This window comes from Staurois parvus, unplaced genomic scaffold, assembly GCF_062004578.1.
Source record: "Staurois parvus isolate SC_StPar_1 unplaced genomic scaffold, SC_StPar_1.0 ptg000142l, whole genome shotgun sequence".
Classification (NCBI taxonomy): Eukaryota; Metazoa; Chordata; class Amphibia; order Anura; family Ranidae; genus Staurois; species Staurois parvus.
Window position 1 is genome coordinate 3,214,617 of NW_028317938.1, and position 25,096 is coordinate 3,239,712.

The window sequence follows — 25,096 nt, forward strand, 5'->3', positions numbered from 1 at the left end:
ATTTTTGATACAGTGTATTGCATTTATATGTCATATGAGGAGAAGGATTTCATTTTTTATGTTATTGATTACCAGGTGGGGATAGACACTGGAGTGTAAGCGCCACACTTTTATTTTCATTTTTTAACTATATGAAGTGTTACGCACTTAAAGCTGCAGCTACACATCATTTGTTCAATATAAATTTTGCAGTTGTGTAGGAAGTAAGCGCCCATTACAAATATTTCAGTAAAAATTTCTTATATCTACAGTAAATAAATGTACTATTTGTTGTCCTAATGCTTTTTCATGTACTAAGAATAAACATTTTAGCTTCACTTCTGGCCTTCAACCATTAAAAATAACAAGTGTACACACAATAATTTATACATCTTTTCAGTTTACTTGAAAAAAATTGACTTTACAACAAATATAAATATGATTTAAAAAACAAAGATTGGCTGTAATTTATTACAAACAATATATTACAAAAAATCATTGTGTGAATTCTTCCTTCCCTTTGAAAAATGGGATCTTTGGCAGTAAGTTTGGTGGGCTGACTTTGAGACGTCTTGTTCTTTGCCACTTTAACACAGAATAATTTTAGCCAAAAATCTATTTTGGGAAGAATTTGTCCAGTGCCAACACTATGTTTGATGTATTATTGGAAACACAAATTGTATTACATATTACAATGAAACGAAACGTCAACATTAAATTAATACTGCTGTATATAAAAATGATCTTTTAAAAATAAACTGCAGGTATGATACAGTTACAAATGCACTTTAAAAATCACATGAAAATCTTAAATAATACTGTCTGTAATTTAATGGACATGGTTATATCATGTTGTCTGCCAAAGTCTGAATCCAGTAGACAAAGGCAACCACAAAAGGCCTACAATTTGGTTTGTAATGGGTGTGTGTATTTATTTCCCCCCTTCCTTTCTCACTTCCTCTTAGACATGTGAACAGGGGCTTCAGCTGACCTTTGTTCCAAATCACTAATTTGATGATGTATATAGACTGTTGGTCCTCTAAACACAATTGGATGAAGTTGCTGCCTTGTTTAATGAGGCGAAGGAGCTGGATAGCCAATGATGAGAACAGTCACATGACACACAAGCCCACTTCACAGTTGCAATCATGTGTTTTGTGGTCAGGTGGCATGAAATTACAGAGGTCTCGTTCTCATGCCATTCTTATCTAAGGACAAAGTCATTAGTGTTGGCTCACCACAAAACTTCAACTCAGTCATATATCATAGCAGGTAAAACTGTTACAGTTCATATAAATACAGTTTAAAATGTTTCCAATTGTACATTGACTTTTAGTCCATTGACCTGCATTTAATGCCTACAATTATCTGAACAGCATTTAGCAACATATTCAGAAAATTGTAATGAATATTTGATGGCTCTGGTGGAAGACTGCTGAAGTGCTGAAAGCATATGCTAGATGATATGGATTGAAAATATTAATTCTAATCCTGTTTTTAAATTATTTTTCTTTTAACTTTAACATCCACTAAACTCTGGTCTAAAGAAAAAGTAAATCCAATTAATTTGCCAAATAATGTGAAACACCATAGGTCATCTCTCTAGGCTTTTTCAGCAGCAGGCCGATCCCTATGATCTACATGAGGGGACAAGAGGAGAGGTTTTCTATTTTCTTATTGAAAATAACAAACCCCTTTACAAAAGCCTAGATCTGTAGCACTTATAAAGACTATATCATTTTGCACATAACTTCACCCTCCATAACATCCTTTCAAAAAGAGCTAACATTCATTATTTTAAATATAACATAGATCAGATTCTCCTGCTAGATGACCCAAGGCTCATTTCACAAAACTTTAGCACAAAAAGAAGGATCTTTATTTTATTCATGTGACAGCAATTTTTAAATCTCATTGGGCTCAACTGTGTGAATTGACCCTTTAGTGTTTAGAAGTAAAGAGAGAAAATATCCATGTAACCAAAATACTAATATTTATCAAATAATTTTTTAAGGAATTGAGATAAGGCAGTGATAGAAATTATCATCATGTTCAATTTTTATGGGAAAGTGAATATTTACATTAGCGGACAACTTGTTATGTTATTCTTGTTGTATATATGTAAAGATTTCTTGTTCCCAGATTCAACATAGGGTTTTGACAAATTCATCAAAATAAAAAAGAAAAAGCAAATTTAAGTTTCCCGGTACACCCTTGTGTCACCTACAGGTTCCAATAACAGCAATGGGCCTGATTGACAAAGACTTGAGAAAAGGAAAAGATTTGGTTATGACAACCAATTAAGAGAACCCTAATCTATTTTTCCTGTCTACTAACTTTGCTTTTTTCATTTCCTCCTGCCTTTACAAATAAGTCCCAGGGTGATGTAATGGACTGTACTGCATACAATATACCACAATGAAATACATTTTATTGTGCAACACTGCAAATTCATCCCATGGCTTTGTGTATGTTGATCAAATGCTTCCTTTTACTTGGATTTTTGACCTTTCCTTTAAAAACAACCTGAACATTATATTTATGCATTATGTACAAAATAATTGCACTTTTTTTTACAATTTACATCTATTAAACAAATTCACTTCTACAGCAATCGTTCACTTATTTAAACATTTACAATGGCTCAGTTCAGCTTTGTACACAGTTTTCGGCTCCAGAATTTCCAGTTTCTATGGCAATGTTCCAGCAGCAGTCTGTTTGCACCACAAAGGTTTGCAGTTTCTCTTAGGTATAAGTAATTGCATTTTATCACACTCCATCTACGTGTCACGTCTGGGTCATACAACTCAGGAAAGCCTTCAAATTACCTGGGAAGATGACTAAAAATCAAGTTTTGTGATGAGATGAATGAGAATGCATGGGCTTTTCCCCTTGTTCAGAGAGTCTGCCTCTCTAGGTCTTAGTGGTTCACATCTGAAATGGCTCTTGAATCAATTCCATATAGTAACACCTGAAAGTCCTAAATGTTACCATTGTTTGTAAAGTTCTGAGAAAATGTCCATATCGCTAGGAGTTTAAGTGCAGCAGGATATCACCAGGCTTGCAAAGGGCACTGCAACAGATAAAAAAGACTTTCAGAAACTGCATTTAATTATGATATATTACACTAATTTAGCAAAATGATTTTATTGCACCACAAATGAATTTTATGACAGAGCTACTTGGCCATGGAATATGGACATTTACCCTTTACTGTATACACAACAACAGTACGAAGACCTGTAAGCTTTGAACAGAATTACTATAATATGCACTTTAAAAGCTTTAAAGGCATTACCAAAATGTAGAATTTACTTTAGGTGTAAAACTTTATTGCTCTGGGGCTGTGATATGTAATATTTGTTAATAAAGATTGTAAGAGACAAATACAAAGATCAAGCAGAGAGAAAGAAACTGCAAACTTTCAGATTTTTGGTATATGAAGAACAAACATTGTTAGCAAGATAAGAAGACACACGTGTAGTATTGCACACCATTAAGACATGGTATTTAGTGCCTGAATATATAATTGCACTTGAAAATATTGCATTGTTTTGTCAACAGAGATAAGAAATACGCATTTTATCATAGCATCAGAAATTCAGGGATCTACATTTGTAGATATTAAAAAAAGGTCTGCAATGTATATTGGCCATAAGCTTTTGGTGGTCATCATCAATCTATAGTACTTACAAAACAGTACTTGTCTGTTTAACAGTTACAGTTGGCGATACTTAATATATGAGTGGTTTCTTTTTATGATAAAGTCATTTAAAAAACCTATAGAAATGTAGCTATAAAGATGTTATTTAAATATTTGTAGCAACCAATCAGTCATTTTTGTTGTGTAAAATATAAGACTAATATAATACAGTATATGGCTTGCAATTGCCATTAGCCACAACTTAGTTCATAAAACTTTATAGTTGAGTTCCAAAATGTCTTTCTTTATGCATTGGGCAATCTTGTAAAAAGGTTCTATATCTAGTTATAAAAGTGCATTGTTTTCAGATGAATAAATAGACAACAATGTGAAAGAGATACTCAAACACAGTGCTCTCCTCTCACAGGCCCTTAGTACAGTCATGTGCTTGGGAGGTCATGATCATATTAGTAGTTGTCCAACAAAAAAGAACATCATATTTGGCTTTAAGTAAATAATATAACCATCAAGTCTTTATGAAGGTAACAATCATGTGTTTTTGAATTATAAAACAATGCAAGAATTGGGTATTAAAACCCAATTCCAGCAAAATATTTGTTTTAGATTTGAATCCACATGGGGTTAAAACTGCTATCAGACTTTTACTTCAGACTTTTCTCCACACTACTACAAAGTGTTTTTGCTGCTCTTGTTGGGAGATATTTCTTCCTGTTCTCCTGGTCCCCTGTTACTAGGATGGGAAGCGAGGGAATCCCCCCATTTGGGGACACAGACAGCAATAATAATATGACAAATGTTATAATCCATCTCTGCTCTATGCCTGACTAAAAACAGGAAAGTTTTGATTAGAGCTGGGCTTAATATGTAAACATTGGAAGGATTTGATGGTTCTTGGGATCATTTAACAAATATTATTTTGGCCAAATGCCCAAATAAAATGGGTGAATAATAAAAGGATGGTTTATTTAATGTTGCCCTTGTCTGGCAAAGGCAGTAATGAAAATGTAATTCCATGTATTCCTCGTCAATTCCTTTTGCATTTCCCACTCTTTGTAGTCAAGAGAAAAACATTTATCTAACCCCACAAATCATAATCAGTCAGGCAATCAAGCAAATCAAGGCTCCATGGAATACTATTTCCTTGAAAAGGCTTATCAATCCATCTGGTGGGCGCTCAGCCCTAACCAAACCTGATTAATTATTCATCTTGCCCGAGCTGACTTTGATGCTTGTTGAAACAAGTCCTATAGATGCAGGACATAATTACCTAATCCAAGTACATTAGGATTCAGCCCGTTACGATGTCACAACTCCCAATAATTACTGCTTCAATGAATGTGTAGCAGCTAAAACTGAATTAAATTGTCTTCACATTTAAGGTAAAAATAATAGACAACATCTACCTATATAAACTACCTATGTATTCTAGACAACAGCAACCTATGGACATTTTCTGCTGCATTTTATTATGTTGAAAAGTTTTTGCCATCCCCAGCTTAATGACAAGTACAAGTCACTTGTTACAGGCTATGTCTATCTTCAGTGCAGTCTCTATACTGTCCATGGCAGAGCTATGTAGGCCTGCCTACAGCTGCTAATCTGTGAATAATTAGGCTGAACAACCTGACGTTTAGCCAATAACATCTCTATAAACCAATAGAAAACTCATCTCATCCCTCTAGTTTGACGGTGATTTTATGTATTGATTGGTTGCAAAAATACTGTATCAAAATTGTTATATAATATCTATAGTATATCACTCAAGATAAAATATGCAAATGCAAATAAAAAAACTCAAGGGAAACCAACATGATGTGAGTTCAGTCACCTACAATGTTTAATGTTGTAATAACTATTGCTATCCATTTCCCTGTTACTACAGAAACAAAAATAAAACATAGGTTACAATTCATTCTAGCTATGTCCAAAACTTAAAAAAAGACTTTCACCTGAAGTTGTGCTTTAATGTGCTATTCCCACTAACATCAGTACTACACACAAAAAAGGTTAGCAAGTGCTAATATAGGAAATCAGAAGAATGTAAAACTCATGGCAACTTCTAATGCGTAACCCACCTGTTTACTGGAAGACATGCTTGATAATGTGCTGATGCTGCCAGTATCTGTGACAACCATGGTTGAGGGAAACCGGGATGTGTGTGAATACTGGGGAGGTTCCTGTTTGTGTGCATACACTATGGACATCAAAAGACACAAGAAGAACAAGGTTGAGCCCATCCATCAATATATATAGATATCTTCATAAGAAACATCAAAATCATCTAAAAGCTTTTCTGTTCTCAGCCACTGGTTCCTTCAAATTGACATGGCCCACTTGAGGTGTCATTTTCTACAAATGCCTTGAGCAGTCTATTTCTGAGCAGAATACGAGACACTATTCCTCTCGCTGGCACCAAAAATGGAGCACTATTCCTCCCCTGAATATCAAAGATGGGGCACTGTGTACTCAAATCTGAAGGACAGTAAACTGGCCCTTTGTTTAGAAAGTTTGTAGAGCCCTGCTCTAAAGTTATGTGGTACAAGCCATGACTACAGGGATTCAGTTTTTGGCCTTGAAACATCTTCATAACTCCAGGAAGCTCCAGGAGTCTCTGGCTGTGCTTAAAGCAGTCTGTGGATAAAATGTTTTATTTACTACCCACACAATCGACCCTATACCTATCATATTGACAGAATTATTTAAGAAGATCTGTATGTTTTTATATTTTGTTTTGTTTTACACCTAGGCCACTGAAAATCACTAGTAACTACTGAACTGATTTGGGAATCCTTAAAATTCAGCCAACTATTTTCTGAAACCTGATGGTCTTGGATTTATGAACTGCTCTCCTCAGATGAAACAAATCGGCATACATTTAGGTCAGAAGAATACCCACCATTAACCAAAAAAAAGGTGAGGTTTGCTGAATTATTTATATTTGGAGATCAATTCACTAATCTTAAAAAAAATATGCACTGTTTATTGTAAACACTTTTTCCTAAATAATTATTGTTGATCATTAAAGCAATTCTAAAAGTTCATTTTTTTTTGTAAAATAACAAACATGTCTATACTTATCTTCTGTGTGCAGTGGTTTTACACAGAGCAGCCGGGATCCTCCTCTTCTTGGGTCCCTGACAGGCTCTCCTGGCTCCTTCTGTCTGTCAGGTGCCCCCACAGCAAACGGCTTGCTATGGGGGTACCCACTGCAAAATGTTCAATTTTTTTTATGCCTTTGAAAAGATCTTTGGCATTAAAACGAAACACGAATTTGAGACTGAATGTATAACATTTTGAATTTTTACCCAGGATAAATGGAATCTGATAGAGACGCCATACGTGCAAATATTTAAGAGCACAGTATATCATCCAAATGGATGGGCAAATCCATGCCCTCTCTTGCCCAACTCTTGATAACAAATGCTATTGATGGAGCTGTTTCTTATTCCTTTATAGATGAAGTGTAAACCATACTAGGCACCCAGATTTGTAGGTATGATCCAGCTGCCCTTGGGTACTTTAATCACATGATAGTCCCATAAAAACAAAAAAAAAATCCCCGGCTTGGTCGGGCATCTGTATTTAGGCCTACAGAAAGGGATGGGGAAAGCACCTGCAGATACCTTCAGTATAATCTTTTCTTGGGGAAAACAGTTGTGATAATACTTATATGCACAGGGGCGGACTGACAACTCATGGGGCCCCCGGGTAATAGGGGATCATGGAGCCCCTGTGTCCTTGCCCAAACTCAAAAAAGCCTATGAAAAAGGTACCAGGGACATCTCATGGGGCCCCCTACTGACCCCGGGCCCTCGGGCAGTGCCCGAGTTTCCAAATGGTCAGTCCGCCCGTGTACATGCACATTAGTTGGCTTCCGATGTCTACAGTGAAATACTGTATAGACATAACATTGTCACCCAGTATGACTATTTTCACCTGTTATAGACACCTTCGGCACATACGTGTCCAGTTACAAGCAAGATCTACTGTACATCACAAATATTACAAGATTGTGAAATAATTATACTTTATCACCTGCTTTATACAAGCTCTGTGCCATAACATTGTACAACGTGTATCCCAAATGAGCAAGCGCAAAGTAAAATACAAACTCCAAGCAGATCTGGTAAAAATGTTCATTCTGCTTATAAATACAATTCCTAGAAAGGGTGATAACATTCCTTGAGCACAGTACTTACTGTGTGAATTCTGAAGCTGAGTCATTGTAGCCATAAATGGCTGCTGTGACATGTGACCAGAAGATTGTTGCATGATTTGTTGCTGATGTGGGCTGTGCAACTGAGGTGAAAACTGCACCGACTGTAAAGCTGCTAGGCTTCCGGCAACACTGTTGATGACAGGAACGGTCTGCGCCTGGCTAGCGTTCAAATCTAGGGGCAAGAATGTCACAGATTATTAAAATGTCTTTGACTGCATTCAATCTCATTACAACAATAAATAACTACAAATTGTATACAGGGTTTTAAAGCTATCCAAACACTGCAAGGGTTAAATTCTTGTTTAACTGACCCTCCAGTTCTACAGTCCCCCCCCCCCCCCTTCCCCAGGCTGTATGCCAATGTCAATAATTTCTCCCTTGTGCTCCAGCAGTTACAGGTCATCTGACATCATCAAATCAATGCAGGGCTCAGACCCCTGCATTGGACATGAGTATTCTGAGGGACAATCCACTGTCTGAGCGTAGGGGAGTAGAGCCTTCTGCTAGGGAAATAATTGAGTAAGTACAATTGCTTTTTGCAAGGAAGCATTTTTCCTTTCCTTGGAATTGAACTTTAAATACAGAAGTTCTTGACAGAAATCTGCAGTCTTTTGAAGACAATATTATGAACTGTGCAGTGTTTATATGTGCTTTTATTTTTAAAACCTTGTCTCTGTGCAATCCTGTAATCAAAAATGTATACAACAGTATAGGAGTCTGACGAATGTATATAACAACAGCCAGGGGCGGACTGACAACTCATGGGGCCCCCAGGCAATACAGAATCATGGGGACCCTGTGTCCTCACCCAAACTCAAAACACACCGAAAAAAACTTATGAAAGGTGGGCAGCACAGTGGCTAAATGGTTAGCACTTTCGCCTGGCAGTACTAGGGTTGTTGGCTCAAATCCCAGCCATGGCACCTCCTGCCTGGTGTTTGCATGTTCTGCCTGTGTGGGTTTCCTCTGGGTACTCTGGTTTCCTCCCACACTCCAAAGACATGCTGGTAGATTAATTGGATCCTGTCTAAATTCGCCCTAGTATGTATGAATGTAAGTTAGGGACCTTAGATTATACACCCCTTCAGGGTCAGGGACTGATGTGAATATACAACATATATGTAAAGCACTGCATGAATTGACAGCGCTATATAAGTACCTGAAACAAATAAATGTACCAGGGGCATCTCATGGGGCCCCCCACTGACCCCGGGCCCTCAGGCAGTGACAGTCCGCAGTCCGCCCCTGACAACAGCCATATTTGGGTATAACATAGGCAGCCTTATGCTTCCTACTTAGTACTACATGGTGATTTCTCTTCAGCCCGGGTTCACACATATGCCTTATGGTGATTCGCACAGGAACCACACTGCATTCCTGTGTAAATCACATGCAAATTCTGTGTGGTGCAATTGGAGCCATCCATTTTGTATGGCTCAAATCGCACCACATCCACACCAAAAAGGTGCAGGACCCTGCACTAAAATCAGATTGCATGGGTATCCACAACCATGCGATGAGATTCTGCACATCACACCGCGTTTTGCGCACCAATATCGGGATGTTGTTAACTTTATTTTTCTGCCCCTAGACACTGAAGCTCAAAAAAATGCTCGTAGCCTAAAGTAGTGTGCATGGACACAGGATAACACTATTTAGCTTCTAGGAGCTTAAAAAATGCTCGTGTGCATGGAACCTAAGGCATTCTCAGCTTTTAGCTCTGGACAGCCTTTGCAAACTTTCCTTATCCTAAAGGGAGAAGATGAGTAATGGTTCTGTTGTCTCAAGGGAAACCGAAAGCATTTGGGACAGGTTATCTAATCACATCTTCATAAATATGACTGAGGTTCAGGCTGCACTTCAGTTTGAACTGAACCCAAACAGTTCACAGCTCGGTGCACAATCATATTAGGCCAGTTTGCTTATGTAGCCATAAATCTGTCATTTAGGGGGTGCCAGCACTACTCCCGCTAATTGACATGGCAGTTCCCATCCACTTGTTTTTTTAAACAAGCCGACAGGGATACTGGGTGACATCATTGACATTCTAGAAACCACGGGGATCTGTCATTTGCGATGGGAGTGGCATAGGTAAAAATCAAGGTATGGTTCAAGAGGTGTGTGCATGGGGGGGGGGATAGGGGGGCATGCCAGCTGAGCTGCATGCCTTGATAAGGATCTTTTATACATTTTTAGAGACTAAAAGTGTGGGAGTCTATGGGGAGGGACACACCGCTAAATAAAAGATCCCTGACTGCTGTTTGTAAAAAAAAAAAAAAAAGGGAACTTATAAGGGAGTACATCCTAATGCTTTGCAGCTGTGCAGTGTTCCCCATAGCATGCTCTTTAAAGTGGAACTATACTCACCTTGGCTCCAGCAATGTAGCATCTCGAAGGTCCCTGCCAGCCGCTGACCTCTTCAGGTGGCCAGCTTCCAGGTCTCAATCACTGACCGCTTTCATTGCCTGGACAGGGATGATGTCACTCCTGCAGAAGTGCGGGAGTTCCATCAGCTTCGGCATTGCTGAATTTGTACTGTGAGCTGTGAATGTGCAGCTCCCTGTACAAAGGTGGAGAAGCAGGTAGGTAACTTTAATGCAGAAGAGGCAAAGTTCTGTATTAAAAATCCTGCCTGTTTGCCCATTTTCATTTTACATAGTTACATAGTTAATCTGGTTTTTGTATGTTTGCATTTTTTGCATTGCCATGTTTCCTATGACAGTGCTCAGTTACCCATGCCCTTTTTTAACAATACTTTAAAATCGGCTGGAAAAAACAAGACTTCCCATAGACTTCAATGGGGTTCAGCACTATGTTTAAGTTTACTGAATTTTTTCCTGGGTTTGCTGATCACGTTGCTCATTAAACTTTGTCTGATTTCTAGACATGACATTGACATTTGATTTAATATGGCTGCACTAGGGGACTGTCATGTCATGTCTGTGGTTGGCTTAATTTTTATCTCAACTGCTTATCACCAAGAGATAAGTGTCAGCCTGACATAAAGTTAGCTTGTAGAGAAAGCACCTCCTAAACTATATACAAAACACAATCACATGTGACCTTCAAAACAAACATTAGACTAATAACTCAAAGGAGGAGATTTACTAAAACTGGTGCTCTCAGAATCTGGGGCAGCTGTGCATGGTAGCCAACCGTCTTCTAACTTCAGCTTGTGTTGCTACAGAAAAGAATTTTCGTGGCCCAGAATTTTCTTTTCTTTCCAGACCACAGCTCATGCACATTTCTTTTTCATTTATATTTCCCGCATGATTCTCCCATCATTAATTCGAAATTCGTTGACTTTTCAAAAAACTTCGAACATGCCCGATCACTCAAATTTGATGGCCGCTTGAAAATCGAAAATTGAAATTTGAACAAACATTCTTAGAAAAGATTTTCGAAAGAAAATTCTTTCAGAGTTCGACCTATGTGTGGCTGGCTTAAGGCATATTTACTCTAATTCTAAACAACATTTTAAAATCACCCCTCAGTATAATCATATTCTCGTCTGCTAAACAGAGCCCATTTTGGAATATGATGCTCCACTGACCTTCCATTCAGGTGATCCTTCTTGAAATTATAGCATATTAAAAGTGACTTCACTTTTACAGTCCTACACACCCATTCCTTTTTTGTTTTTCTGATGACACAAAGGTGTGCAATTTGGTTGATATCCCTGGAAGTGTCTATATCATGGAACATGATTTGGCATTGCTGGAAGATTGGTCAAAGTGGAAACTGCAGTTCAATGTTTCTAAATACAAAATAATGCACCTAGGGAAAAAGAATCCCTGGACAGAATACAATATTGGGGGTATAGTGTTGGGCAGCACTACAGAGGAAACATATTTGGGGTATTTTGTGATTGCAAAATGAGCAAACAGTGGGGAAGATTTACTAACACTGGTGCACTGAGAATCTTGTGCAGCTCTGCGTAGTAACCAATCAGCTCCTAACCTCAGAATTTTCAATGAAGCTTTGACACCAGATCTGGCTGCACCAGATTATGCATGACTCAGTTTTAGTAAATCTCCCCAAAATGACTACTTAATGATAATATGCTACAGTTACCATTTAATTGAAATCTCTGAACTAGTATATTGATGGCCATTCACATGATAATTTTATAGTAATTTTCACCACTTTAACCCAGCATTTGATCACAAAAATAATTTATTTGATCCAGGTAATCTGGAACCAACAGTTTGTATATTTATATGTATATGAAAGAAAGTCAGTAGGTTACCTTGATCCAGCTGCATTTTTGCATTTGAAAGCTGGTTACATTTTTTTAATTGCCTGTGTTTCTACCCAGCAAAAGTCCACATTCTGCAAGACCATGCTGCACTGACAGATCCATACCAAATCCTTTATCTGACTACCTCGATGCTGCTTGCATCCAAGGCTTAGTATGTGAAGGTTTATTTCTCCAAATTTTTATTATTATAAAATATTTTATTATTATTTCTGAAAACAACATGAAACTGATTTTTTTTGGTGTAACACCAACCAATAGGCAAGTTTGAAACAAATCCTTTTGCCAACTTACTTTGCGTTATTGCCATGACTCCAGATATGGGTGCCATGATAAGGTTTTGTGATTGTTGGGAGTTGTGGTGGACTGATTGGGATAGACTATGGATATTCGTCAGTGTGCTCACTGGTGGTAGTCCTCCCCCTGACACAGATATCTGTAAAAAAAAAAAATAAAAAAATAATGTGTGATTAGAAAATAGATAAAATGAAAGTTTGTGATGCAGGAAACCACTTTAATGAAGATGATGAATGTCAGCAATGCACAGGAAAAAAAATATGAATAAAGGAAAATAAATGGTATATTATGCATGACATTGAAAAAATATAGCATATCGCTTTAAAAATGTACTTGTGCAACTTCTAAGACTTTACCTTATGATGGATGATTTTTTTTTTACAGAACTTTTGCAATGCTAAATGCAATGCTTTTATAGAAATAGCCATTTACACACAGGCCAATAATGCATCCTGCCATTTTGACTGGTCTGGTCTGAATAAACTATGCACTGCCTAAAGGATGGCGTTATAATATTAATAATATGTGCCAAAGCAATACATTTTAAAAGTTAAAAGGAATCTCACTTTTGGCAGCTTTAAAAGCTGCCTTTTGAAATATTTGTGTTTCAGCAAAAAGTATTGCAAAAAATCATTTGGAGAGAATTAAAGAATTCTTAAATAGGTAGAATACACTACCAAGCTGAGTGCCTGGATGGGTTAAAAAACATACAATTAAAGAGATCACTCATTTTAACAAAAAATCTTCCTATAAGATTGGCTGGAATGCTTGTAGGCATGAAGCTATTTTAGGTGACCAGAGAAAGAAATTAGACTTTCAATGAAAAGGAGAGGCAGTGCTAGGCAATTGACTCTTTATTTGCTCAACATATACATTAAGATACTGACCCCAGAAATGCGTAGGACAGGCTCAAGGATACATCATCATATGACCAGTTTTAGGAATACTAACAAGTCAATCTAAAACAGTGGTTCTCAACCTGTGGGTCGCGACCCCTTTGGGGGTCGAACGACCCTTTCACAGGGGTCCCCTAAGGCCATCAGAAAACACATATTTCCGATGTGTAAAGAGCAGCTACTGTGTTAAAAGCAGCTACTGTGTTGAAAGCAGCAGTATTGGAGGCAAAACGACACTCATGAATTATAATTACTGGGTAAATAATTTTATGGTTGGGGGTCACCACAACATGAGGAACTGTATTAAAGGGTCACGGCATTAGGAAGGTTGAGAACCACTGATCTAAAACTATGAAATAAGCATGGTGACTATACTAATGTAACAAAGACAAGATGGTCACATGATTGTAACGTCAGTGTCTTAATGTATATGTCAAGCCAGGAAGAAAAAGGTTCATTTAAAGTGTCAAATATTTTTGATTTAGGAATTGGAGCACATTGTAGTGGGTTTTTTTTATGTATGCTGAGTAACTATATTTATTTTAACAAAAGAATATGAAATGGTTTTTGATGTTGAAACATCTGATACCGTCAAAGTCCCCTTAAACTACTACTACCATAAATCTACACATTGAGTTTTGAAATGTTGGTACCCTAAGCAAAAAGCCCATACATACAATCAGCTTTCTTTTATAATACATGATTATTCAGCTGCATATTAGCAGCCAAAATGTCAACATGGGAAAGCTTGCTTTGAAAAAAATTATATATTTTTGCTAGAAGAAGAAAAGGCACTTGGGATGGAAAAGCAAGAAGACTCTTGGATTAATCCACATTCTTTTTAACAGATAAGATCACCTTTTAACAAAAAATTGCATTTATTATTTTCTGTGGATCCTCTAAAGCAGTGGTCTCCAAACTATGGCATAGAGCCGGTTGCGGCCCTTTTCTTACTCATCCGGCCCTTGGGGGAGTATTATTCCCCCACTGTCAGCAACAGTGGGACATAGTTCCTGCCACTGACACTGCCAATGAGGCACTATTCTTCCCACTGACACCAACAATGGGGTACTATTTCTCCCACTGACACCAACAATGGTGCACTATTCCTCTCACTGACACCAATGATTGGTCATTATTTTCCCCCAATACTAAAGATGGGGCACTGTTCCTCCCATTGAGACAGATGGAGCACTATTCCTGCCATTGACGCAGATGAGGCACTATTCCTCCCATTGACACAGGCGGGGCACTATTCCTCCTGTTGACACAGATAGGGCACTATTCCTCCCACTGACACTAACCATGGGACACTATTCCTCCCCCTACTACCAAAGAGGGGACACAATTTATTCCCACTGACACCAGTATATTTTCTACTCCCACTTGCCACATTCCAGCCCCTTAAAGTTTGGAAGGGCAGAAAACTGGCCCTCAGTTTAGAAAGTTTGGAGACCCCTGCTCTAAAACACTGAACCAGTGATCAGCAGAATGCTGGTGACTTGCAGGTCTCCTCCTGACCAGTTAATATATGCTTGCTCATACATCCTGGTAAGGCAGGCCGTCACTTCCTGACAGAAAGGCTCAATAAACTACTGTGCAGCGCTGTGGTAGTTCATTGAAAACTACAAGCCAACAGCCGCAAAGGCTGCCGGAATTTGTAGTTTTCTCATTCACAGAATACTGTAAATGAATGAAGTGGCCAAGCGTGGGAAAACTGCACAGCATGTTATTTAAAATTGTGACAGCTAGTGGGGAAGAGAAGAACTTCCACTAGCTGTCACAATGGGGATCAGGGGGGTTCAGGAGCCTGTCCGATGGTAACATGCTACATGTTACACCTTGAATATGGGTGTAACATCTAACATGTTATGAAAGGTGAACTTATCCTTTAAGTAAAATGAAGAGTGGAGGGTTGAGGGGGTAATTCTAAATGTATGGATCCTCCCTCCCAGTGCTGAAGCGTATACAGGCTGCATTTAGCATGGCAAGAGATCTGCATGCACATGGCCCTTCACCAGTGTGGATATTATTCTATGTGCTCACTGTGATAGTATCTGTAGGGATGTATAGGTCATTTCTGATTTTTTTGCTAGAAAATCTTTTACATTGGAATGTATGATGAAGTGGCAGTTTCAAAGATGGATGCAGACAAAAGCCTATAAACTATTTTTAAACTATTTGATATTTGTAAATGGATTAGAAAATCTAGTGATAGTGCATTACTAAAAAAATTGTGAAAAGCCTTGGAGATTAACCATCTGTAATATATATGTATACTTGACTCTTAGTAACTTTACTCATAAAAATACATTTTAATTTCTCAAGATCATTGGTGGAATATAAAACTATTCTTTAGGGCATGCACTGATAATTAAAAATATCATACCTGATTAATCGTGTACATGTCAACAAATAACACTGTTACCCTAGGTTCACATCTGTGTGGGTGGTGCCGCTGTGGATCCACACGAAAATCCGTGCAGCTGCACCACGAGCACAGAGATATGGAGACCTGCGGGCGGGTGCCATTACTTCTATTGGCACGCCACCTGCACTGGAAAACGCAACCGTACTGGGAACCGAGGTTCCCGTGTGGGCTGCATTTTCCAAAGAAGTGCAGGGTGTCACGGGTACGGGAGTCCATTCAAATGAATGGGCTCTCGTGCCCGTGAAAAACGTGGCCCGCATGGCTGCATATATGTGAACCAGGGGTTTTAGTATAAACCTGCCTTGATACTAACTGATAAAAGGGACCAAAAAATGTTAACCTCTTCACGCCGGCCGCACAATGTGTGACCTCTCGGCGTCTGGGCCTAGACGCCGAGCGGCCGCACATATGCGTTCTATTAAAAAAGGACATATTTGCCGAGAACGCGTGCCCTGCGCGCTCCCAGCACACATGTCCTGTACTCAAGGAAAGGTCCCGATCTCCTCTTTCGATCGGGACCTTTCCCGATCATGTGACGGCGAGTGACGGCAGTCACATGACCCTAAACTCCACCCCGCCTCCCGGCTTCTGGAGCCCTTAAAGGGCCGGGAGGTGACGGCGTGAAGGGGTTAAGCAGGCCATACATGGGTCAAATTCTGAATGATTTTTCTATCGAAAATCAAAAACATTGTTCGCTCTGTAATCCGATGGTGCCACCAATGATTTTGAAAATCGGTTGTTTTTCACGAATTTTCCAGCGTACCCGATAAACAAAATGGGGAGGAACCACGAAAATCGGCCAGTGCCATTGCCCCACTAACAGAGCAAAAATCAGTCGATTATTCTTAGGTCAGATTTTTGAATGTATGGCATTTCGACCCATGTATGGCTGGCATTGAGACTCGGCAAGGTGATTATCTCATTAATGACACGTTTGACGCCTCCGGACTGATTACTAACAGGCTGCGAAATAAGGTGGGCAATTACCAAAAAAGAAAAGGGAAAGTATTTTGCCTTAAGTGAAAAAAATCCTGTCCTGTCTACACCTAGCCAACTTCTTTAGAAGAGAAGGCTTTAGGAGAGCCAGCTTTATCAATGTGCATGTCATCTGCGAGGAAAAACAAACACTGTTCCACCCACTTTCCTATTTTGTAAGGCATTTAATCAATAAAAAGTGAACAGCTCTTTGTTACATTTATTGGTCAGCTTCAAAAAAGGCCTTAAAGTGGGTCAGAGTACTGCATTTTAGAGCAAACTGTGCATTCATGATTTTTTTTTCATCCACAATGCCTCTTTGTTTACTGCTGACCCTGTGAGAACCTAAAAAAAAAAAAAAAAGGAATACTGTGTGTTTTGCTTGCTTGTCTCTCTTATCTTATCAGTTCCACAGCTACAATAGGCCAGGTGTACTCACCAATTTACCATCAGGTGAAAGCATGTTATGGCCAGGGTCCAAGCTTGCTGGAGAAACTTGCTGGAGGACTGATTGGCTGGTCATCATGCCACTGTTACCATGGTGATTAATCGATGATGATGACGTGACTTCACTGTTTCCTTGCTGACTGTATCGTACACCTGAAAACATATATCAATGAACACTTATATTATTTATACCATGGAGGTATTTAACCTCCCTTGCGGTCTGATTATGTCAGTATTTCTGTGCTCAAAGCGGTACATTTTTTTGCATGGAAATATGTAGTTTTTTTAGTGTAGGCCTGTAATTTTTAGGAATAACTCACTGAAATCTGTCCGAACAAGAGTCTAGTAAACATCCCGGGTATGATAAAATTTGAAACACGAAATCATAAATTATAATATAATAAATAATCATAAAAAATTATAATATAATAATGATAAATTGTAATAATAATGTAATCAAACATAAAACATTGAAATTCACTCAATTCTGCAAGTGGTTCTAATTTACTATCGCTGCATTCTAGCAGGTGTAAAATCACTTTTAACCGAAAGGGACGCTTTTTGGACGCCATGGACGTTTCTCAGTTTCCAGGCAGAAAGAACAGTAAAAATGCAGGCAGGGCACAGAACAAAGCACTAGGGACCAGGGGCGGACTGACAACTCATGGGGCCCCTGGGCAATAGGGGATCATGGGGCCCCTGTGTCCTTGCCCAAACTCAAAAAAGCCCATGAAAAAGGTACCAGGGGCATCTCATTGGGCCCCCTACTGACCCCAGGCCCTCGGGCAGTGCCCGAGTTTCCTAATGGTCAGTCCGCCCTTGCTAGGGACAAAATGTATGTGAAATGGTTTGATACAGTAATGTAATACTATCAGATTTTAGTGTACGTCTCATACATCCCGACGCTCGCAGGGACCGGAACCCGGAAGACAGATGCCGGCATCGGCCAGAGGAGATGGCCGGGGATGCTGCAGGGGGGACATCGTGGGAGCGCAGGACAAGGTAAGTGCTGGAGGGAATCCCAGAGCAACGCTGCAGGGTATTCCCGAGTGTAGCTCGGGGTTACCACTTCTGGTACTGAAAGTTAACCCCGAGCTACACTCGGGAATACCGCCAGGGAGGTTAATAAATATAATAAAATCATACCCAAAATTTCTACAACTAAAATAAAAAAACGAAGACATGTAAGCTCCAGTCCAGTTATGCTTTTTTTCAGTGAGCAGCCAACTTTTATGTAAAAGCCATCATAGTGGCTAATTGGTTACTGGGTTGCTTTTACAGGCGGCGAGAGGGGTGCCCCCCCCTTCCCTCCCTCTAATGCCTCCCCGGGTTATACTGTCCCTCTGGCAAGCCCGGAATGAAAGCCAGCACTTCCACTGGCTCACCATAGAACATGTCAAGGACCAAAAGGTCCCCAATGAGCTTTATGGTATAGGAAACCGGAAGCAACAAGCATTTTCAAGGAGCAGGGCCCTCCTATCGCTCTTGTATTGAACTGTATTGTTGCTATATTGTCTCCCTTTATATTGTAAAGCACTGAGCAAACTGTTGGTGCTATATAAATCCTGTATAATAATAATATTAATAATAATTTTCATCACTTCTGGTTTCCCAGATGTAAACAGCCCCATCTTTTAATGTGGAAAGTATCCTATCACACCGATCTTGGTGTAACAAAACATTTTTAAATAGCACATAATGCAGGCCATACATGGGTTGAATTCCGAATGAATTTTCTTTAGAAAATCTGAAACTTTGTGCGTTTTGTAATCCAGTGCCACCATTGATTTCGAAATTCAACCAACCAAGCCTTCAGTTTCACCTCATGTTGCTAAAGAAAAGGAATTTCGTGGACAAGAATTTTCTTTTCTTTCCAGGTCGCAGCTCTTGCTCAATTCTTTTTGGTTTATATTTCTTGCACGATTCTACCATCATCGATTAGAAATTCATTCGTTTTTTGAACAAATTTCCAACATGCCCAATCACTCGAATGCAATGGGCGCACGAAAATCGGCCATTTCTGTGACCCACTAATGGTGCGAAATTCAAATGAAAATTCTTAGAAAAGATTTTCAAAAGAAAATTCTTTCGGAATTCGACCCGTGTATGGCCAGCTTAAGGCTAGATTCACAATCAGGATTTATTATTGCTGTCTGTGACTTTACGGGGGACATTTTCACTTCTGCTCTATTGATGGTTTGTTATCTGCACTGTTTGCCCAAAAAAGAGTAATATATTTTTTTAACCGTTTCCAAACCGCCGAAGTACTGCTAGAGGGTGGCAGGGACGCGCAAAATCACGTATATATACGTTATTTTGTTTTTAAGGGTAGGAGGCACGCACGCAATCCCTACCAGCGCCACTATTGGCTCCTTGGCATGTCAATCATCAGGGTTCGTTCAGGTGATCGTTGGCAGAGCTGACAGAAGAGAGCTCTGTATGTAAACAATACAGATCTCTCCCCTGTCAGCACAAACAGGCTGCTTTGTATTGCTCTGCACAGCATGCCTCCCTAGTAAATCACACACAGCACACTATGTACAACACAACACAGCACACTGTTAACCTTTTGATTGCCCCAAATGTTAACCCTTTCCTGCCCAGTGTCATTAGTACAGTGTCAGTGCTTTTTATTATTGGTGTCACTTGGGATTTCAGTGACACCAAGTCAGTTCCCCCCAGTGTCAGAATGCTCACCGCAGTCCTGCAATAAGTCACTGATCGCCACCATTACTAGTAAAATAAAAATAAAAATTACAATATATATATACCGCCATTTGCAGATGCTATAACTTTCACCTATTAATTAATTGACGCGTATTAGGATTTTTTTTTAGCAAACACATGTAGCAGAATACATTTTGGTCTAAATTTATGACAAAATTAGATTTTTTATTTTTTTTTTACTGGATATGTTTTATAGCAAAGAGTCAAAAATATTGTATTGTTATTTTTCAAAATTGGCAGTCTTTTTTTGTTTAAAGCGCAAAAAATAAAAACCACAGAGGTGATCAAATACCACCGAAAGAAAGCTCTATTTGAGGGAAAAAAAGGACAGAAACCAGAAATGTAATTTATGTACAGCGTTGCGCAATTGTCAGTTAAAGTAATGCAGTGCAATATGGCAAAAAATGGCCTGGTCAGGAAGGGGGGGAAATCCTCTGGAGGGCAAGTGGTTAATATTAATTATACACTGCAGATGATTATGATCATATCCTACATATTTCAAGACATGTAGTAACTAGTTAGTTCATTTATAGACCCCAACAGTAGATTACACTTAGAAACCACTACCAGTTGAGAAGTTTTGCAAATGTTTGCCCATGCTTTCCCTTGTGAGATCAAGATTGCACCATGCCCATGGGAAGTGTTTAGATCATACACTGAAGTGTTGTTAAACTCTACCCTAATCTGTTTTAAAGGCTTCTGTATGTTAGGACCTTAAAGTGGTGTAAACCCTTACATATACTCACTGAAGTGACTGGTCTCAGGTGATACACAGAGATGAAACAAAGCCTCCTATATAAGTTGTACCTATTTATCTGCAGTCTTCTCTTCGCTACATCTGTTCAAAGTGGTTTGTTTCTAAAGCTTTCCTGAGAGTTCAGGAAAAAGGGGGCAGAGAGCTGAAGTTACACCCTGCAGAGCTCAGTGAGGAGAGCTCTGAGAGCTGTTTGGAGAGAAACACCTCCTCCACACAGCTCACAGGAAAAGAGCTGAGGGTGTCAATCTGCTGGAACTCCCTCCCCTGTCATCATTTTTCTCTTGGTGTCAGGAAAACTTGTCAAAAGTGATTGATGCTGACAGCAGAGGAACAAAGCAGCAGACAGAAATTACACTCTGGACTGAGACAAGTACACACTATTGAAGGATATGCTTTGTTCATATTCCATGTCTGAGATTTGCAACCACTTTAAAGTATCTTTCTACTGCTGGGCCATCTCTAGAAGCATGTCTAAATAATGTAATCTATTAGGGCATTTGGGCAAAGAATTGAAAATTTATGGAAGCTGAGATTTTGTTTCCTGGTTCATACTAATTAAATAATAAGCAGCAACAACAAACAGTAACAAAATTGTTACTAAAAAAAAAAGTCTTCTTCTAGCAATTGTAATCACTTTAATCTGTAATCTGAGTTTATTGAAAAGATTTATATTTGTACAGGAAATATGAAAAATGGAAAAAAAAAGTTACAGAAGTACCCAGTAAAAAAGTACACAGTAAAAATAAATGAAAACACAGTAAAGAAAAAAAACAAAACAAATGTGTGTATTACTAAACATAGTAGCATTCACTGTCCAAACCCCCATGTAAGGTGTAAGTTGCAAAGTGCTGGGACCAGGGGCGGACTGACCATATGGAAACTCAGCACTGCCCGAGGGCCCAGGGTAAGTAGGGGGCCCCATGAGATGCTCCTGGTACCTTTTTCATAGGCTTTTTTGAGTTTGGGCAAGGACACAGGGGCCCCATGATCCCCTATTGCCCGGGGGCCCCATGAATTGTCAGTCCACCCCTGGCTGGGACCATAAAATATGCACATAAACTCTTCCATGGATGGGCATCACAGTTAAGCATGAAAAGGTAGGGAACAGCATTGCGTGAGTCACTCAACAGGGGTATGAGCAAACTATGATAACTCTGAAGCAATGTGGGTAGATGCCCCTTCAGTTCAGTCCCAGTTCAGAGTTCAGAGTGTGTAATGTGTGAGGAACGGGGGAAAAAAAAGTAGAAGAACAGAAAGAAAGGATATGTGTAGGTATAGCAAGAAGGGAGCATAGGGATCAGTATACGTCTATACTCCAGGGCTAGATTTTTAACCCTGCCCTGCCAGAAGGTCTCCAAGCTCAGAGGATTCTCAAAACATCTTCCAAAAAAGCCAGGTACGGTGGAATTGTTCATAGGTATCCAGTTCGCAGGCCAGGAGGGACTCCATTGCTCAATGTGGTCCATTTCCATTACCCACTCCACTACGAAGGGAAACTGAGTTGTCCGCCAATGGAGCGGGATCACAGTCCTGCCTGCCGTTAGCAATGCCGGAGACTGCCTCTCTTACTAAATTTGAAAGAGCCTGGCAACATTGGAAGTAGTTCTGGCTGGCGTTAGGCAATGCCAGTGAACGCTTCTGTTACTAAATTTGAAAGAGCCTGGCAGCATTGGAAGCAGGGTTACATGAGGGGAGTTAAGGACAGTCACTCCAGCAACAGTGGTGTAAAGTCGCAGGATCAATTCCTAAAAGGCATAGAGCGGGAACATTCCCACCAAACGACCCTCTGTGAACATGACAATGCCAGCAAACATAGGATACAGATGCGTAAATCCGGTGTAACAATGTTAGTGTGTATTCCTGGGAATCAGGGTGAATTTTTGCCACCAAAGCCTTATATACCAAAGAGAGAGTATGGCCTGGGAGTGAATCCTGCAAAAGAAGGGATTCAAATGAATCAAGGTCCCTAGAGAAGGAATCAAGGGTGAGACAGAGGAGAAGAAGGAGTTGCCATTGCTCCAACAAATGTATTAATGAGACAGTTTGGGCCGATACCAGAATGGCCTAATGGGGAAAGTGCCCTGGGTAATTATTTGTGCCAGTTGATGATGGGAGTCCTTCATCCAGAATAGGAAATGAGACTTGGACACCGCAGGAGGAAATTGCAGGTTTCCACACAAGACAAGCCAACTACTTTTAAAATGACTCTTGCTTGAAGAATAATCTATAAAAGCTCCCTAGAAGACTCTTAATACCTCTTTGGTGGAAGGTGAGTCCTCACTTTGGTTACTTCAAGATCAGAACTATGGCCTTCAGTAGGATTGTCAGCATCCGACACTTCCAGGTGTGTCAGATACATCACTAGAGGATGGCAAATGCAGTCACTGAAAATGAGTTGGCTATGAAACTTCTGCTGAAGACTGTAGCTCATAAAGTGAGTGAGATGAGAACTTATTTTAATAAATATCGAACAGTAAAGTCACTGTAACAAGCTTTCCAACACAGGACTGGTTAAACAAATTGATTCAACTTGTCAGCATGCCAACCATATAGATATGAATATGTAGATTATTGGAGGTAGGTTGCTTTAATCCATGTAAGAACGTTTATGATGAAAAGCAGGGTAAACTCAGATTCCTCAGATTCGAAACTCAGTTCATTATACAAGAAAATAAAACCTGATAGGCCACTACAGGTGACAAATATACTTTGGATTCTATTTTCTTAAAATGTTTATGAATAATAAAAACATAAAAAAGGCATATATTTATGTTGACATTTGTATACAAATGCTTCTTAAGAAATATAATTTCCTCCTAAATAACAGTTGTTATACAGTCAGTTGCACAGATAATAATATTTATTAAAAGTGTTATAATTATTAAAAGTGTTTTCTGCTGCTATCATTATCATTGATCAAATCTTTATCTAACAAAAGAAAGGTTACTAATACTTGTGGTAAAAACATTTTTAGAAATAAGAAAGCCTTTGTCAGAGTCCACGCTTCATGCAGTATAAACATTAATTAACCCAGGCAATGTTACACACATTCTTTTACCGTATTTTTAACCTCATGCATAGCTGCATAGTTATTAGGCTTGAAAAAAAGGCAAGTCCACAGAGTTCAGCTTCTCCTACATTACCCCACCGTTGATCAAGCAAGCCAAACAAAAAGCCAGTGTTAACTACTTTCAATTTGTCACAGCAGAGGGAAAAACATTTTGCTTTCATAAAAAAAAAATCTGGTTAGGCTGTAAATAAAGAATACATATTTGTGCTTTTTTACTGAATTGAAATAATTGCTTGGTATATAATCCTAGGAAAAATCATGTCTGCATTTACAGTATGTAGTAATAGTAAAGTGGTGAGTGAGAGACTAGATATGATTATTGCACCACATCCCTTAACATTGCAAATATTCTCTATTGACTATTTACAGTATGTAGTTTTAGGATAGCTGTAGATTAGCAGTTTTTTTTTAATTATTTGCCAATGGACCCCAGATCTTGGGATGGCCATACATGAGACATTTTTTTTTCATTCAACTAGCAGGTTGAACAAAAGAAAATGACTCAATTCCCCCATCCACATCGAATGTGTGTGAGTCCCCCACGCTGGGTTATTGTATTCTGACAGTGGGGAGACTTCCTCACCGTCAGAATACATTGACCGTCAGCTCTGAGCAAGGGAAAATTTTGCAACTGGATGGTTGTACACAAGTTGAATGATAGATAGACTTGTGTACAACCAACTTTCCCATACATGGATCAAAATTCAGCCAGTCCCAGCTGAAGCGGCTGAATCTCGATCCATGTGTGGCTGGCTTTACTGTTTTGAAACTTCCAATTTCTTGCCTAGTGTAATACTGATTGAATGGATATTAGATTTTACAATAAAGGCTGGCTGCAATTTATTTGGCTTTCTTTCCAAGAACAAAAGATGCCATCTGACAAAGCTACATTGGCCAGGTCATACAGTAGATGCATACCCATGAAGAAGGCAAAGCTGTGGGTGCACCCCAGCTATTAAATTGTTCCCTGAGCAGGATAAGCCAGGGCCATAGAAGAGCCTACAAACATCATTATTATTCTTACACAGGATGTATACAGCAGCAACAGTTTGCCTGGCGCTTTACAAAATAAAGAGAGACAGTACAGTTACAATACAATTCAACCCAAGAGCGTTCATTCTCAGGAACAATTCTCCAATGTTTCTATGTAACTTAAATGCTTCCTGTCCACCCTATAGCAGATATACTGCTACAGGGAGGCACAGGTGTGCAAAATCACGTGTATAGTCAAGTCCATAAATATTGGGACATCGACAAAATTCTAACATTTTTGGCTCTATACACCACCATAATGGATTTGAAATTAAACGAACAAGATGTGCTTTAACTGCAGACTGTCAGCTTTAATTTGAGGGTATTTACATCCAAATCAGGTG

At 39.2% G+C, this 25,096-nt stretch overlaps 1 protein-coding gene across 1 annotated transcript in view; it reads right to left on the bottom strand.

Annotated features, from left to right (window-relative positions):
• Nucleotides 1-362: 362 nt before the first annotated feature.
• HNF1B (HNF1 homeobox B) overlaps nt 363-25,096 on the bottom strand; it is a 96,535-nt gene continuing 71,801 nt past the window's right edge. The window contains exons 5-9 of the mRNA XM_089673597.1: nt 17,159-17,319; nt 12,415-12,556; nt 7,843-8,034; nt 5,719-5,837; nt 363-3,052 (exon numbers count right to left, since the gene is read on the bottom strand). Coding sequence (XP_089529723.1) covers nt 3,032-3,052; nt 5,719-5,837; nt 7,843-8,034; nt 12,415-12,556; nt 17,159-17,319 — 635 coding nt within the window. The 3' untranslated portion in view covers nt 363-3,031. The remainder of the gene's footprint in view (nt 3,053-5,718; nt 5,838-7,842; nt 8,035-12,414; nt 12,557-17,158; nt 17,320-25,096) is intronic.